Source organism: Protopterus annectens, chromosome 8.part0, assembly GCF_019279795.1.
Source record: "Protopterus annectens isolate FY-2018-M chromosome 8.part0, PAN1.0, whole genome shotgun sequence".
In the NCBI taxonomy this organism is placed as follows: Eukaryota; Metazoa; Chordata; order Ceratodontiformes; family Protopteridae; genus Protopterus; species Protopterus annectens.
Window position 1 is genome coordinate 1,837,071,941 of NC_056741.1, and position 18,763 is coordinate 1,837,090,703.

Genomic DNA, 18,763 nt, shown 5'->3' on the forward strand with positions numbered 1-18,763 from the left:
TGAAAAATTTCTCCAACGCAAACTATTGCCTACTAAGCAATGTTATAAAAAGTTTCAAAGCCCCTGCCAACATAGCCAGCAATGACTCCTGTGCAGAGGAATACAGAAATGCCCTATACAGCCACTTAAATGCATTGACTCAGCTGTACCCAACAGGAACAAACCATGTCTTCCCGAAAAAACAAGCCACCCTGGTAGACTGTAGTATAAATAAGCTATACAACAAAAGAAAGAAACTGATATGTAAGAACAGGGGGAGCTTACTCAACAGAGGAAGAATACTCCACAGCTTGAACAAGCAAATCAGATATCTTGTTAAGTCCTGTAAGGCTAGCTATGAGTCTAAGTTAGCATCCCTAGCTAAAGGCAATCATAAGGCATTCTTTAGCTACATCCGAAACCTAAAAGGGAATGCACAGCTGTGTGCCAAATGTATAATGGATGGTACCACTCACACACTGAAGCTGAGGAAATTGCCAACTTGCTAGCTGACAGATTTGGCAATAACGTCACCCCCCTATCCCCACCAGACATACCCCAAAGCATTCCTGACACCAGTCCTCTACAGAGTATCTTCAAAGAACAGGTCAAACAAGTACTCTCCAAGGCTAAAAACATGGCCTATATGGGACCCCCAGGCTGCATATTAAACAATTTAAAACAAGACCTAGCAGAACCACTCAGCATGCTCTTTAACCATAGCCTGAGAACTGGCTTTGTCCAGGCAGATTGGTTCTGCTAGTGCATACACCAGATATTATCTTTGTAATTTTACACTCTCATGTAGTCAGTTTTAGTAATAAGTTATTAAGTTCGTGCATGATGTGTCTGACCCACAATGTGAGTTGACCATGCACTATTCACCACAGTCCACAGGTAACACTGCACACACCAAATATTATATTTGTAATTTTACACTGTTATATAGTGAATGTCATGGCCCATAGCTATGAACTATATACAACCACTTTGCCTGACCTGCTATGTACCATGTAGGAGCCTGCTGGAGAGAGTGTTGTGCTGGTGCTGTTGTTGTTGGCTGACTACCATTGCTTTGTCACTGGTTGGATAAATGATAACAGGAGCTGCACTACCACTTTCTGTCACTGGCTGCGGCAGCTGTACAAAAGATTGACATGCAGTTATGTTATTCAGAATGTAATAGGCTGTGAACATTCTTTATGCAGTAACATTCATAACTAATACCCCTCTCAACTCATCCAGGCCAGAGAAATGGGCTATGAGCATGCCAAAACTTTGCATAATGATTGTTCATGTATGGGACATTATAATGTTAAAGCATTCCTCTGCAGCTCCTGAAGGTTTCAGAGTGGTGTTATTAGCTAAAATTTGAGTAGGTAGTCTGCATTACTTGGAAAGTATAACAGGCAGGGTACACATGACAGGATAGCTAGCCATTACAACCTATTTCCTTATATAGATTGAAATATATATATATATATATATATATATATATATATATATATATATATATATATATATATATATTTAAATCTGCCACACAATGCACCTCAAGAAAGTGTGCCAGTCCTGAGAAACACACAGTACTAGCTTGGGCCTCTGGTGATACTGGGAAATAGATATGTTTATACACGTGGGTCAAGAGTATATTGAAGAACTACTGCAGTATCTTTGAAGCAGAAGCCAGTGACATACTTCAAATGTTCCCAGTCTGTTTTTGAAAGGTCCATGTAGCAAGTACATTGAGGGCTCTACATACATTTGTATCCATAGGAATAAGGCCACCCATTCCCACAGCTCCAGTTTGTGGGCTGTACAAGTTTATGAAAGCTCATATGACCTCCCTGCCTACATTAAATCTATCAAGCAACTTTTGTTCAGCAAAGTTAAAATGAACGATTCTCTGTCTGTATCTTATCCTTCAAGACAACAGAGTGCTACTTAGCATACCTAGTGTACTGCAGTGACCAGCATCTCAAAGTGGGATACAATAAGATTAGCAGCAAACCAGAGGATCTTCACCAATTACAGAGTGACCAGAAAAGGATCAAATTTGCTTTTTATCAAACAAGTACTTGTGTACCAAAAAGTGACACTGAATCCCAAAAGGCATAGATGAAGCCTCATTTACATAGCTAAGTCACATGTTTAGTTTACATTTCTCATTTACATCTAATTGCATACTGATTTGCCTTTGTACTTCTTTACAAATTTCTGACTGCTGTACATGAGTATAGTCATGTTTCTGAATCGCACCTCTGCTGTACTTAATGTTCAGCCAGTGACCATACCTACTGCGCACTTGTGTAACGAATATGAATACCATCCATTGTCTCACACATTTACAATGAATCAAGTGCAACAGCTTGTCAGTTTTACCAGTACAAGCTAACATTTTTCCCAGGAGGAGGTCTGTTGAAAATTTTGTAAATTTTAAATCTTCAGTCAATATTCCTCATCACTACTATCAGCGTGGAATTCAAACACAGTTTGCTTGGTACTCTCCTGAGGAACAGCCGAATGATGACTCTTTATCATTTACACTGTAGGTTTTTATTTTTTAATTTGATTAACTGTATTTAATGACAATTGCAGTCAGTGCATATAAAAATGATATTTGAATATCCACATCACTTTCTCACAAAACCCAGTTGTCTGCTTAACATTGGTACATGAAACAAAAGAAGTCATTTTATTTTATTTTATTTTTTTCCAGCCTGCTCAGAAGAAGATCACTACCCATGTTCTACACCACAAAGAGGTCAATTTGACATACATTTAGTAGCTGCTGATTTCTTCTACGAGAGAATGATAAAGATGACACAGTATAAAAGACTATGGTTGTAAACAGAAGCTTCACAGAACAGGCTTTAGAGAGGTGAATATAAAATCTGCCACTGAAATCGAAATCTGAAAGATCTAATACTAAATATCAGTACCATTGTCAGCACAATCATTTGCTCTACTTGTTATTTCATTAATTAAGTGAACAAATTGCCTAATTATGTAACTTATTGCCTTTAAGTTCACAGGGGGGGAGGGGCACTTCCTCTTTCAGAGTACTGTCACAAGATTGGCATTTTCAATAGTTCTTGTGGCTTGATACTTTATAATTTAAAATGGGATCATCTTGCATATATTTGGTAGGTAAACTGATATTTACATTTATATATATATATATATATATATAAAAGTTGTCTTGCAGTTGGTAGAGATAAGCAGCAAATGTTTAATTTTTGTTTTAAGTTAGTAACTTTTCTTCCCTGAATTGCTGTGATAGGACTTTATTTTTTGTGAAGAAAAAGACCTATAATAAGAAGTGTTTATTTTTTTTGTAATTCTGCATTGCTTGTTGGATTGAAGATGCTACCCCCATTTCTTTAGTTGACTGAATACTGAGGCCCTCTTTTTGAGAAGTCTGTTCTGGATTACGTGTGCTTAGTTCTGTAGCTGTTTGAAGGGGTAAGATACCTTTGTTCTGAATCTGATTAGAGACCCAAAAATCTAGCCTTTGCTGTAGGCTACAGTTGAGGGAGTGTTTGACTAAATGATTAAATTGAAAAGCAGTGGAATATTGTTTCTTTCTCCCTGGCTAAAAAGATGTTCAAGACTTTCTCTGGTTTGGTGGGAATGTTAAGGATTGAAGGATGGGGAGCATGAAAACTCTGTGACTGCTGTAGATGTTAATAATATAAATATGGAAAGCGCATCTTTGTAGGACAGGTTTGAGAGAGTATTGTGATATAGTTGGAAGTGGTTCTGATAGATTGGCAGGTTAAATGGTATATTAATAAGCAATATGAATTTAAGTTTCTGGGTTGGTTGAAATGTGTGAGTGCTGGGGGGGGGGGGGTGTATTGGAAGAAAACTGCATGCTAGGCCGCTGTTAATGCATGCGGTACTTCAAAATGTGGAAGAATTAGGACTAGATGAATATCCCGTACTTAATGTTTATGTTTTGCATGCCTGTATTCTTCCATGAAAGGGATAAAGCTGTGTATGATGGAAAGGAAAAGGGGGAGCACTGGGCTGGCAAAATTGTATCATAAGAGCTGCTCTGCTACATCTTTTGTTAACACCTTACAAGTTTTTGATGAATTTATTTGTGTGTATGTATGTACATTTTTTTTTTTTTTTAAATAAAAGGATTCATGCACAGATTTGCTATGTATTTTCACACTGATAATATTCTTGACCCTTTGACCTCAAGGAAGGTAAAGATTATCATTGTTACTTTATCGAACGGCATCTATTGCTCTCCAAAAAAAAAAAAAAAGACTACAGCTAACAGAAAAGTGTGAATATTTCTAGTTCTTAAACTATCTGATTTATAGCTTGCTTTTGTAATTATTGAGCCACACTTTCAAGGTACTAGGAAAAACTCACAGCTGATCACTAAACGTCTAAATGCTAGTACAGGTTCAGACAGGGACACCTTGCCATCAAATCTCTGGCTCTGTAACTTGAAAAAAATAATGGTAATGATGTACTTTTAAATTGCTGAGAACTCGGTTCAGCTAATACAGGTGTCGGACATGCATGCATGCATGCATGCATGCCTTTCAACTGTTCAGATTTTCACAGAATGGCCAGATTTTGGCAAATTGCTGAGGACTGAAGTCACTAAAGAATGATGTATGTTTTGAGTTTCAGATTTCATATCTTTCAGAATATGCAACCTAAGACAAATCTGTTATTCTAGCAACCTTCTAAGTTTATACGAGCAATATTTAAAATCTGCACATATTTCTGGGATTATGCCTAACATTATTTTAGGCTTTAGCCAGATTTCTTGGGTATGAGTTTAAGAGGTATGTGTGCATTCTATTCTTTACTGAGAATTTAGTTTGTCTTAATACAGGGATCTGACATCCATTCTGTTTGTTTTTTATATATAGTGAGCACTAGTGTTCTTAGAGCTCACATGCAGAGCTGCAGCATTTCGTTGGTGCAAACTGCTAAAACTGATTCATTCAGAATCCCTTGCCAGAGTTGAACACCTCTCCCCCAAACAGATTCATGGATCTGTAACGGTTGGTCTTTAGCCTTCTTTGTAGTTGGCAGGACTTGTTGTATTACATCAGTTCTACAGAAAATTGATGTACCAAGTAAATGCATACTATAAAAGCCTTTGTCCTAAGGCCAGAGCTACTGTATGTAAAAGTACTGATTGTCCAGTCTGAATATGGTACCCAGAGACTTTTAGTACTTGGCTATGATAATGTAATCCAGTCCCACACAACATTTGCATGCTGCATTACTGCCAAACACTTGATTATGCTGGTTGGTTGTTAACTGGACTTGTACTTAAAAGATGTTGTTAATCAAACTTATTCACCATTTAGTCCAGCACTCTAACTTTTTTTCAGTCAATCCTCTTTCTGACTTCACTGTTATCCCTCTTTTTAATGCATTCATTTCATATTTGCAAGAGCTTTTGCACCAAAATTAAAATTATCCTTGATATTCATCAGTTGACTGGCACTTTACTCTGTAGTGCTTGATTCTGTATCACTTTCCCCAGATGAAGTGACCTTGTAGCCCATTTTAGGGGTGGTGTTTACTTTGGTATGTGGGAGTTGAAGTCCACCACAGAAAAAATACTCCTCTTTTTAAAGTTTATGAACATGTACTTTAAGACATTTTGCCTTAGTGGGATAGTCTTAGGTGATTGTTGGCAAATCACCCTTTAGCTATTCCTTAACCCTACTAGCTACAAAATAAAACGGAATACCCATATAAAGGTTCTATGAGCATTATGTTCTTCAGCTGAAGGAGTATCTCGTTATTGTATTTGCAGTACATGAACTATGTTACTGTGGCAGTGTCTTTTAGCTGTAAAAGATCCATTTTCCTCATCTCACAATTTGAATGTTGCATGACCTCAAGGTTTATGTATATAATTTTGGGAGGTGTGGAAGGCTTGCAATTTTTTTTTTTCTGGCTTGCTAAAGGGTGTTTTTGGAGCTTTTAACAGTCAAACTGCTGTTTGATGTGAATCTGGTCATTCTTGGTTGTCTGTTCATAAAGCTACTTGTCTTGAGGGAGGCTTGTCCTAATAGTTTTAATGGCAGTATACTGGGGGAAACATTTGTAGACTATACTTTTTCATAGTAATTTTAATTTGCCCTGTTGTCTCCAGAGGATTCACTCGTCTTTACCTCCTGCTGCCTATGTTGCCAGGACTGATTTGTACATCCAGCAAACTGATGCCCTAGTCCTTCACTAGAAGGCATTGTCTCCCTGTGATGAAATAGTGGCTACTTACTTATCCGTTCCAGCTAGTAATCTGCTATATTTGCTTTTCTAACTAGGATCATTCTTCACCATACCTTTCAACTTTTTAGAGCATGAAATCTGGACAAAGCCACAAATAATGGGGCCAGAATATATGGGCACTTTTAAAAATATTGTTCTTACAAACTTAGAAAGTAACAGGTTTTGTATTGGCATGAATTTTCTGAAGGATATGAAGTCTGAACCTCAAATGTCTGACACTTTCTGACTTCAGTCCTCCATTATTTGACAGATTTTCTTCCAGAAAATCACAATTTTATGTAGAAACATATCAGGAAAATCTGGATATTCTGCAAATAATGTGGACAGTTGAGAGGTATGCTGTTGGCATAGTTAAATACCCTAGACCAATGCCAGGTAGTCACTGTAGCTGAAGTTTAAAGTTATATCTATGCAGTAGGAGACTACAAACCTGCTTAAGTGTCTTATTGCAAAGTTAATCTCCTCAAATTATTTCCCTCCTTCAATGTCGTAGAATTGTACAGTGAAGTGTCAAAGGGTGATGATAGATGGAAAGATTTTGTGATGCATATATAGCTAGGCAAGAAGAGTGAAGTCTTTGCTAAGGTCTTTTTCTTTGTGCCTGATATTCACAAGAACTGCCTTAATTCCTCCAGAACTTTTGATGTAGGAACTACTTTCCACAATATTGATTGGTTGCTCTTCAGTTTCTTTTTTTTTTCCCAATTAAGATGTTGGAAGGTTGTAATTTTTGAACTTTTTTTTAGGTCATTGTCTGAAAACAGAACAGTATATCATGCTTTAAAAAATTTTATAAATTTGACTTGTTTCCTAGCTTATAATTTATGGAATTTTCTTCAGACTGTTTTCTGTGCTCATGGTTTCAGACTGGACTGACTTGTTAAGCTCTTCATAATGTAAGCATTTAAAACCTGCTTGTGAGGTGCCCTTGTAAGATCAATGGCATTATTGATGCTTCATGTTTGGACCAGTCCGAACCTTGTGTATGATTCTTAGACTGCCCTTGGCTCAGAGCAGTGTCTTTTCTAGACTTTATCACTGCAGGGTAGGTATTAATGCATTTATAAATCTACCCCTGGGTCTTTAAGCTCTTTGTTGTGTGCTCTTGTACATGCCTTGTATATAGTACAACACGCATAACATCGTCCGTGTTATCTGAGTCAGTTGAACTTCTTGGGTGTACATGCTCAGATATCTTTAGCCTTGTTTCAGACTTTGATTTATCCATATAACTGTTCTCTTCTTCTATACCAGCTTGAAGTCCTTTTCCTCATCTGGCTTCCACACCTTATAAAAATATCACCAGCTACTGATAAAATGGAAGAATGATGTTTATCTTCTTAGTAGGCAAAGTCACACTCATTTTTTTTCTTTCAAGTTTTTTTTTTTTTAGATCACCCCTTAATCTGTTAATACTGGGATTCCCCCAAAAGCAGATGTTTATAGAATTTGCCCCCATTAAATCGTAATTACCATGAGTTTATTTGCGCTGCTTACCCTTTAGACTTTTTATAGTTGGTACTAGGACCCCCCCCCCCCCAAAAAAAAAAATTCAATATATTTACAGAATTTTTGTTCAATCTCAGTTGTGGTGAGTGCATACTTCTCAACTTTGCTGAATAATTCCAACAACTGGGGAACTGGGACAGATGGCCAAAATAAGAGACAATTTCTAAATATTGCTTAGTTAAATCATAGTTAAAGGAATTGGTTTTGTATCAATATGCATTTTTCTGAATAATGTCTGAAACACTCTAGCATTATTGCTTAACTATAATCCTCAGTGATTACCAGAAAAATCTAAAATGTTTGTGGCAGTTGAGAGGTATGCATGAGTGCACTTAATGCTGCTGTTGCTCCATTTGTAAGCAGACTGATCTACCCTAAACAATGTGTTTTATGTCTTGGTGCAGTGACTAGAACTGGACCATGCTTAAAAATGAGCCCTACACAAACCACCTGCTTTGACTCTAGTTACACATTTCCCATGTCTTTGTGGGACATTATTTGTAGAGACATGATGCTTTGCAGGACAAACCATACCCACATCCAGTGCTAAGGATTGAACTTCACATTTTTTTTTTTTTTTTTGAAAAGAAAATATTTTGTAACATCTGAGTTGCTTGCGCTGTTTAATTTAACATTTAGGCATTTCAGATTATATGCAGCTATTAAAGAAAACCTAGAAAACAATTTTGTCCTAAAATCTCACAACCATTTTCAGCATTTTCACATGACACAACTGCCCAAATTAGGGATTGTCATATGGAGAGCGACAGGTGGCAACCATACCCTTATCTGACCTTTTTTATTTTTGTTGGCTAGATAGTGCTAGTAGGAATATGCTCCTTTTCTTAGGAGGAGAAGACCCAGAGCCCTATTTATACTGTCAAGCTTTACCTGGATGGAATTTTTAGGGGAAATGCTATTCTTGAAGTGGTTTGGACTTTACCTTCCTAAGTTGCCAACTCACCTTGACCTCTATTACATATCTTGTGTGATATTGTATCCAGCTGCTTACTTGCCTTTCTCTGCACTGGTGTGTATCTTGCTAACAGAGCTATTGCTACTAGATATCATGCTGTTGGTCTTCAGTCTTTTTTCAGAGCATTGTCAGCTTTGTAAGATGTTTGCTTGCAATGACCTTGGTAGGTGGAAGTAAGACTGTAGTCTACAATTGCACATCTCTCTTTATTGGGTCATCCCCCCTTGTGAATGACCACTATTCAGCACCAGAGAGGTCATAAAGCCTTTGCCAAAGGCACTCCCAAGCATCTGCCTGATTTTTTACCCATTGCTTGGATACATCTAAAATGGAATACACCAACAAATCCTTCAGTAAAAACTGCAAGAAAGATTCAGCCAAGCTAGAATCTTTGCTGTGTAAAGCTTAAACTTCCTACAGTAGAGGTCCATGGTATACATCTAAATGATCTCTTGGGGACATACCAATGTTTCAGCTACATAGCGTCTGAATGCCCATGACGTTACTTCCCAAGTCTTTATGGGTACATTCAGGCCAATAAAGCCAAACCATGAGCATCTACTATGAGAGGTTTAAGCACAGTGGAGGTGCTAATGAAGATGCTAGCTTGGCTGAGTCTTCTTGTTCAAAACAAGTTTTATCATCCCATATATTTAGTTTATTTTCTGTGGCTCTTTCAAATGAAAGATTTTCCCTGAATATTTGAGCATTGTTGCTCTGTTTCTCTTCCTTCTACTGCCATTGCCTCAGTTTGCTGGTAGCCTGAATACCCAATTCCTCACTTATGAAATTCTTTCTTTTCTAGTCTTTAATTCTTTCACCAGTTTTCAATAGCCCATTTTACCCTGTGATAAAGAAATCTTTCATGTCTTCCTATGGTAGTACACTAAAATATACCTAAACCTTCCATATGACCTTTGCTATCATTCCCAACATACTCCTATGCCTTTATCTTCTGCCTATAGGAACTTTAGCCATTTAGTCCTTTCTATTTTTCTTTTGTAGTCCTAAATCTCATTTTGAAAATGAGCAATCAGCCTCTGTGTCTCCTCACATTACTCTGTTATTCATACCTCTCGGCCTCTTGGAGAAAAAAAAAATCTGGACAAAGCCTAAAATGATGGGGGGACAAATAGGGTCACATTCTAAATATTGTTCTTACAAGCTTAGGAAGTTGATAAAATAATAGGTTTTGCATTAGCGTGAATTTTCTGAAGGATGTGGAGTCTTAAACTCAAATGTTTGTCATTATTTAATGACTTCAATCCTCAGCTATTTGCCAGAAAGGTACAGATTTTAGGAGGAATGCACCAAAAATTTGAGGCAAAAATCTGGACAGTTGAGAGCTATGCTGATACTCCTCTTCATACCCTGTTATACCCTTCAGTCACTTGCATATATCCTATGGGCCTCCACTACTGGACCTTTTAAGGTATTAAGCAGTGAGGACTTGGCTGGGTCTTTCTGAATGCTTTTGTCCGAGACCATTTTACTCTTTGGTTTTAGTACTAATATCTGATGTATACCTCCACTGCTTGAGATGCATATTTGCTGACTATATTCCTATTGTATGACTCTTTACTGTCTGGATTATTCTTGTAAGCCCCCATTGGACCATTTCTGCTATCCCAGTCTTCCTCCTTTATATGACTTGAAGATCCAAATGCAGTACTCTAGATCTGTCATTGGAGCACTTTGCAGGAAGATGATGGCCTAGGCCTCCATAAGGTATAGGTCCCCTATGCCTAAGGCAACGATGGCCATCAACTGAATCATGTACAGTCCCCTAATTACAACCCTGTACAGGAAGAAGGTTGTCTCAACAACCTCCTTTCTATACAATCTGCCTGGTGTTGCCTGAAGTCTTGCTAGCCTCCATTGCTTCTACAGTCCGTTTAGTGTGATTAAGCCTCAGTGTGAAAATGAATATTTCCATGTTCCTTTCTGCCTCTGTTCTCTCTATGGAACACTTTCCAGCTTACTAGATATAATTGGAGAACTACTGCTCCTTAACTATACATTGCTTTACCATTTTTCTGCAGGTATTCCCAGTTTTCACTTTACTGCCCAGTTTGCATTTGTAATGTGTTATGCTGGCTTGCTTCTCATATGACATCACTCCCTCCATCTTTGGTTTTACAGCAAACTGGTTTATTTTGCTGGCCACCTCTGCTGTCTATACAGGACATGTTTTAAATGGGGGTCATGACAAACCTCAGCAGTTCTGCTCTGAAGAATTTTATTACTTCGGCTAAATGAACTGCTCCATCCATAGACATTTTCCTTGCCTGTGAACATGACTAAATACAGTCTATTCAAGGAGAGTATAGCATTCATCCAGTATGTCTGAAAGATGTTTGGAAACAAAAGAACTTGTGCATCCTCTGAGAAGCTGTAAATAGTCGTAAGTATCTGGCAGTCAGGCCTGGAACCTGGGGCTTTAAAGCTGGAGCCACTCCACCATTCTCTTACTTCCCAGACATGGAGCATTTTTACCCTTTATTACTATCACAATTACTGAAGGACATGAAATCAAAGTCTGCATGTAGCTCACCAAATTGGGCCTCTTGCGCACAATGCTCTGGCATTCACACCAGACTGCTCCACTTGTGTGCTGTTTGAATCACAGACCAGGCTGCTGCACTGCAAGTTAAATGGGTCACAAAGCACAATTCTTGCCTACCTGCTCATAGATTGCATTACCTCTCTTGGAACAGCTAACTTCAACATGCCCATCCCCTTTACTGTGTCTGCTGTCCAGTAGTGAGACCCTACCCATACAATATTTCTATACCAAGACAGAGCCCAGTTTAGTGGAGGAGAGCTGTGATGTCATTTCCTTTGCCCTTCCTTTAAGTCTGGTTATGAGCTTTTTCACCCTCCTTGTATCTGACTCAGTGTGTGCCCTGGTCACCTCCAGGGTCCCTTACTTTACATTATTTAGTCTTGTTTATTCTTGGCCTCAGTCTTTTATGCACATTTCTCCAAATACCTCAAATGTGCCACTTCTATCATTTGACTTGCTTCTGTGTCAGATTTCAACTTCACTAAAGTACAACTCCCTATTCCATCACCTTCCTTTCTGTAGTGGGTGCAGCACTAATGCATAATGCATGGGACATTGCAAATAACTGCATCTTATTCCAGCTTCTGCTATCTTAAAACATGCCAATCCAATATAACCTAGTTATCAACCCTCTTGTGTTGTGCCCCCCTTAACCTTTACCTCACTTTTCGTATCAACTGAAAGAGTAAAAAATAGTCACCTTAGATGCTTTGCACTATTGAAGTAGGATTGTGACTTGAGATGTGATGGGAAGTCTACAAAGAGACCATCTAGTGTGCGGAAAGAGGCAGGAAGGGGAAGTGGGTCTGGCTGTGTGGGGAAAGAGGCAGAAAGGGGAAGTGGGGTCTGGCTGTGTGGGGAAAGAGGCAGGAAGGGGAAGTGGGGTCTGGCTGTGTGGGGAAAGAGGCAGGAAGGGAGAGGGGGTCTGGCTGTGTGGGGAAAGAGGCAGGAAGGGGGAGGGGTGTCTGGCTGTGTGGGGAAAGAGGCAGGAAGGGGGAGGGGGGTCTGGCTGTGTGGGGAAAGAGGCAGGAAGGAGGAGGCGGGTCTGGCTGTGTGGGGAAAGAGGCAGGAAGGAGGGGGAACTGGCTGTGTGGGGAAAGAGGCAGGAAGGGGAGGGGAACTGGCTGTGTGGGAAAGAGGCAGGAAGGGGGTTGCCTGTGTGGCGAAAGAGGCAGGAAGGGGGAGGGGGATGGCCTGCATGTGGGGGGTGGGAGGGGAACAGCCTGTGTGGGGAAAGAGGCATTTGGTGTTAGACTAATACTCAAGGGGATTAAGAGCCTTGATAATAGACTTTTATGACACCAGTCCTGTGAATTAGGTTTACTAAGACCTTAAAGGAAGTTAACAAAGGGAGGGAGTGAGTGTGTGTTTGTGGGGTGCATTGCATTTTAGTTGGGCACCACTGACATGGCAGATGAGACATATGAAGTGCCTCTCTACTCACACAAGCTGCCCCCCCCCCCCTGACAGTGAGCCAGTTTGCTATCAATCTAACGATGTAGGGGTTTATGCCTAACTCTTAAGTTTAACTAAGATCCCCGAATGAGACATTGTGTCAAAAGCTTTGGGCAGGCTTAGGCAAATGTTATGTATAGTTTTACTCAAATCCATGGCCCTGGTGACTTTCTCGAAGTCCACCAGATGAGCAGGTAAGACTTTGCTTTGACAAAGCCCAGTTGGGTCTGGTCCAGCGTTTGGAGACTTATGTTGTTGATCTTCCGGATAAGACTGGTCAAGCTTATTGGTCTGTAGTTCCTTAGGTTAGTTGAGGGATCCTCTGGGACAAAGCCCATCTAGAGGCTGCGGTTTGAGGGTTTTTAGTAGCCATGATAAAATCTGTTTTAGGCTATTTTAAGAAGCATGCTGGAATGTTGTTGGGACCCATGGAAGTTGGCTTTTGGGTCAAGCAAGAGCAGTAAAGACCTGTTTCATCATAATAACCATTAGGGGGATGGCTGTAGATGCAGGTATTTCTTTGGGTGTGGTAGGAGGTGATTGGGGGAGAAGTTTTGAAATGAACTGGTCAGCCAGCAAGTTTGCTATAGTTTTCAGGCTGGGTGAAACTGTTGCTGTTAATGATTAACCCTGCATACTGTTGATCATTTCCCCTGAGGTTATGAACATACTTTTAAAAAAAAAAAAAAAAAAAAAAAAAGGCTATTTTTGCCTCTTAGTTTGCTTTGGCAGATTTGTAAAGCATTCTAATTAATTTAGACTGGTAATTTCTTTTCCTTCTTGGCTTTGTAGAGGATTTTTTTTCCTTATGTTGAATAGTCTATTTATGCTAAGAGTCTACCTGAGTGGTTTATTTTTGCCTGTAATCCTAGGTTTGACACCAACAGGTACTGCCTCCTCTGTGCAGTTATGAATGTGGTTGTACAGTACTTTTGCATACAGCTTGGGTTCAAAGGGGCTTGGAAGCTTAATAAGCTGTAACCTTAGTTTGAGGTAATTGGCCTTAGCAAAGTTCTTAAGAGGTTTGGAGTTTAATGGGGGTTTGGGAATGCATGGGAGGGAGCAACACCCACCCCCCCACTTTTGAGTACTAGGTCTAGGATATTTATACTTCTAGTTGGGAGTTAACAATTGCTCCAGGGTGTTTGTGTTGATGAGATTCAAAATCCTCTAAGCAAGTGAATTGTAGGCCATAATAAGTCTCCCAGTTTATGAAGGGGTAGTTGAAGTCCACCATAAGCATGGGTGTTGGGCTGAAATGTTAAGGGATTCCAGTAGGTTTAGGTAGGAGTTGTGGTTCCCCATACTTGTGTTGAGGATTTGTAACTAGCAAGGATATGTTGGGGGTCGCACCTACGACTTGTTGAGTATGGAGCAGCTCACGCGAATCATGTTGTTGATCACTCTAGCAGTATACTTGGCCTTTATCAACACTGAGACACATCCTCCCTTTGTTTTACCCTGAGCTAAGGGAGATTGAAATGTAAAAAAGGCATCATAGCCTTTGATAGCTGGGATGCTTTCCATGGTTTTAAACCAGGTTTCTGTGACAGCATATATGTTTGCATCCTCTAGGGTGAGAAGTGCTTCCAGGAAGTGCATTTTTTTATTTAAACTCCTTGCATTGAGCAGCAATGACTTTAGATAGGCTTCAGTGATTTTTGTTATGCTAGAGTGTTTAACAACTTGGCATGGCATAAAAAAGGCACTGTGGGGATATTTGTTTCCCAGTATCTAGAAGCCAAGTGGTAAGTGCAAAGCATCATGGTTTGTAGATCATGTCTTTGCAGACTGACAGGTACTGGATCCCCTTGTGAACAACCGGTTTTATTAGCATCCATTTTTGAAGGATATAAAATCTGAAACTCAAATGTTCTATTATTTTGTGACTTCATTCCTCTATGCTTTGCCCACAAACCACAATCATATGGGATAGTAACCAAAGAGGCAAAAATCCAGACATTCTGTGAAAATCTGGGCAACAAAGTGGTGTGAAGTAAAACTCTAAAGCAGGAATCTGGGATAAGGAACTCTTTCATAAGCAAAACGAGTCCAATATCCCAGAATGTAGAAATGCCACATCACTCTCCTCAAACTGCTCCAAAGGGAGGACTTGTGCTGCAATTTTTCTCAGTACAGAAGAATAATAAACAATTCAACAGACCCACATGGCAATACAGTTTGAAAGTACTCCAGTATAAAAAAATAAAAATAAAAAAAAAACCTGGTAACAGCATAAAACTGCAGTAATAATGACCCTTAATTGCTATGCTTTGGAGCTAGTTGCTTGCTAAAAGAACTAGGACATAAAGAGAGTGTGAATATTTCCAAGTAAAAAGAAGGAGAAGGGGACACTGGCTTTTGAGAGACTAGTAGGAAAACATGGGAACTGAAGCATGGCAGTTGTACAAAGAAATTCTGAAGTCCAACCAGTACAGGCCTATTGCCAAGAACATTGTGTTAACTGTGCCTGGTGACTTGCTCAAAAACTTGGATGACAGTCTTTATGGACTTCATCAAGGCTTTTGAATCTTTCTGGCAGAGACTGCCGTCTGCTGTATCAGAGTTTTTGGAAAGTGTTGTGGTTAAGCAGCTGGATTGTCCATAACTGAGGATTGGTTATGGAAACTTATGGTGAGAACCTATGGAGAGGTCATACTTCTCTTTTTTTAACTAATAGCAGCCAATCAGCAGGCAGTATTTTGTTATGAATTCTCATTGGAATTGTATGAGATTACCATATGGAACCAATAAACCGATGTATTTTGTTTTCCCGAAGTAATCTCTTTGCCCCAGATTCCATCAGGCCATTTGTTGCCCATCACTGGGATGAGGGTTGACTGGGAGATGCCATCATTTAAACAGCCATTGGGACAAGTTGGAGGGTTTTTCACTCGAATCCTAATGTTTCTTGTGGGCTCTTGGCTAGATTGGAAGGGGGGGCATGCAATAGGCTGGCTATGTTGGTCAGCCCTCACTTTGCAAAGCAGTGGCAATGGCTCACACCCTTGTCTCAAGCATGGGAAGTGCTTTCCGCAATCACCACCAGAGACCTCTTGCAGTATCCTATGCATAATGAGTGTCCATGACCCTTACTCCAGGAGAAGTTGGCCATGACTTTCTTCATCTGGTGCTGGGGCTGCTCTTTGAACCCTGTCACTTGGGTTGTAGTAAGGGATAATATCCCTCAGCACCTTGGAGCCAAGCATGTTCCTCCATAATCCTGTGGGGAAGCAGAGCAGCCTCCCAAAGGCTTTTGAATATGGCTTGGTCTCTATAATAAGAGTGTGAGTTGAGATGTGTCCATATCTTGCTGAACTTGAATGCATTCAAGGTAGATTATCTCCACCAAAGGTGTGTTTGCCTACTCTGTCCACAGTTTTTTTTTTTTTTTTTTTATTATTTTTAAATATAACCTTTATCGCAGGGGAAAAATTACAAATCCAATAAGGGAAATTTTGCACATAATAAGTTAGATGTTGAGTGAAATTATTTTGCATATTAACAATTAAATAAAGATAAACTTCATGACCCTGAATAAAGGGGGCCAGGAATAGAATAACCTAATGTCACACAAGCATTTTTATCCTAGGTGATGCTAATTACTCCATCTCCTGTTATCAGTCAGAACCTTGGTCAAATTGACACTTGTACTGAAAAATTCACCAATACTTTTTCCATCTTGCCACATTTCAATACTAGACCAAATCTGCAAGTTAAAACTGAGCTGTACATTGGACGTGCTAGACTGGATTCATACAGTGTGTGAACAACAGTTGCTAGAAATGTGGCCCTCCTATTGGCCATGCCAGCTCCATGGCATGGACTGTTCTGGGTGTCTGAAATAACCAAAATTGACACTCTGAACTACTGAGTAGTGGAACACTCTGAGCCTATTCTGTACTTTGTATGATAGTGACCCATTTTATGTTCTATTCTGGGCATTCCCATAGGAGATGCATATAGTTGGCATGCTCTCTATTTTGGCTGGCACTATAAATTTTCCTCACCAACTCCCATTACACAATTGCCTTAATGAAACAGGCTAATGGGGGGGGTCAGCCCCAATCACTTAGACTACTAATGCATAACTTCTATCCCTTAACTCCGAGGTTCAGCTAACCTATTCCGAGCCAACTAGAGATGCCACTTCCCCAGGAATATCTTGCACTGCCTTTAATTTTATATCTAGTCATTGAATTGTATCCACCCATATTAGTGCAAATCTGTTAAGTTTCTCAGTGTTCTTAATGACCAGATATGGTTAATAGCACATATTGCCTCCAATCAGCCCCCCTTCTGTCTACTATCTGCTTTAACGTTTCAAGTCAGGACTTTTGAGAAAGAGGTGTTCCATACATCTTTAAAAAATATACCAGCTTTTATCCAATTTACCCACTTGAACTCCTTGCCTTCCTCCTTTTCAAATTGTTTTAGAAAAAGTTGTGCCCCCCCCCCCCAAGTTCCCAAGCCATCATTCCCACCATCCACACAGTCCCCCTGGATCCCAGACTCTGAATAGGGAAAAACACACACTTCCTCTTGCTGTCTACGCTTAAAAACTTATCTTGGCAGGCAGTCAAACTGTGGTGGTGGTGGTGGGGGGGTCTGATTTCTTGGTATTGGATAGTTCCACTGTATTATGGCTCTACCAAAACTGAGTAGAGCAGGGATCTCAAATTCTCCTTTCTTCACTATGATGTTAATTTTTATGATTTAAGATTTGAGGCAAATGCCCTTCCCATAGCAGCTTGAAAATTACCCCCTGTATCATTTTTATATATGGGGCGAATGTGGCTTTATAGCTTCATAGGCAGGTACTAGGCTATTGGCTCAAGGACCTAAGTAAACTGGCCAACAATGTTCCCTGGCTTATGCCACCCAAGAAAGTTAATTTCCTGTGCCCCTGTTGAGCAGAGGCACAGAAGTAATCCCCGGGGCGTATTTCCTATTTCCCATCCACTCATCAAGATTTTTCTTGAAGAGTGCTAATGAGAACTTTGCTTGACATAGATGGGTAGCTTGTTCGAGTATAGGAAGTCTCTGGGATAGGAATCTATCTCTCCAGCATGTTCTGTTTATTGTGGTGACAAGGTTTAGGTCCCTAGAGCGTGTAGCTCAGAGGGATTGGGATTTCTTTAGGTGTAGCATGTCCAGCAGCTCTGGGTTTAACATGGCAGAGATCTCCTCGGAGTAGGCAATATGCTACAGAGTAAAGCTGGAGTTTTGAGACGGTCAGTGTAGGGATCTGTTTGAGGCCAGTAATCCTCTGTGAGGTACTTCTGTGGCCTTTCCAGCTGCTGCAGATGTCTTGAGGCCTTTCCAGCTGCTGCAGATGTCTTGAGGTACATTCCAAAAGGAGCATTGTACTCTACAATGGGTCTGAGTGCCGAGTAGAGGGAAACAATGACCCCCCCCGGATGAGAACCCTTTTGTGATGAGGTGTGCCACAAAGAAGGATTTCCTGACTAGTGTGGCGATGTGATTAGCAAAGGAGAGACTACTGTCCACCTGTGTCCCAAGGTCTCTTATCACACATTTGGCACTTAGACTGCCATTTATGTGGCAGTTCATGGGTACAGAGTTTTTATCAAAGGGGTTTTGGCATTGAGCTTGAGGCCATGCCTCTGACACCAGGCATCTGTCTCAGTGAAGCCCTTCTGTAGGATGTCCACATCATTTGTGGACTCTGCTATGGCTCCTAGTTTGCAGTAATCTGCAAACTTATTAGCCAGAGGCTTTCTGTGTTAGTCTGTACTTCAGAGAAGTAGATACCAAGAAGGAGAGGTCCCAGGACTGATCCCTGTGGCACTCCACTTGTCACTGGTTTGAAGTCAGATTTGGATTTTGCAACTTTTACAGTTTGGGTTATGTCAGTGAGCCAGTTGGCAGTCCATCTTGTGACATAGGGATTTATACCTAGTTTAGTGAGTTTATCTATAATACCAGAGTGGGGGAATGGTGTCAAAAGCCTTGGCGAGGTCAAGATAGGCTGT

General features: G+C 40.1%; 1 protein-coding gene across 3 annotated transcripts in view; it reads left to right on the forward strand.

Annotated features, from left to right (window-relative positions):
* Positions 1-3,017: 3,017 nt before the first annotated feature.
* LOC122808127 (uromodulin-like) overlaps positions 3,018-18,763 on the forward strand; it is a 322,838-nt gene continuing 307,092 nt past the window's right edge. For 2 of the 3 annotated variants that reach the window (XM_044079092.1, XM_044079094.1), the window contains exon 1: positions 3,018-3,125. In XM_044079092.1, the coding sequence (XP_043935027.1) occupies positions 3,102-3,125 (24 nt within the window). In that variant the 5' untranslated portion in view covers positions 3,018-3,101. Of the gene's footprint in view, positions 3,126-3,200; positions 3,445-18,763 lie in introns of those variants that run through there. The other variant, XM_044079093.1, reaches the window with a different exon arrangement.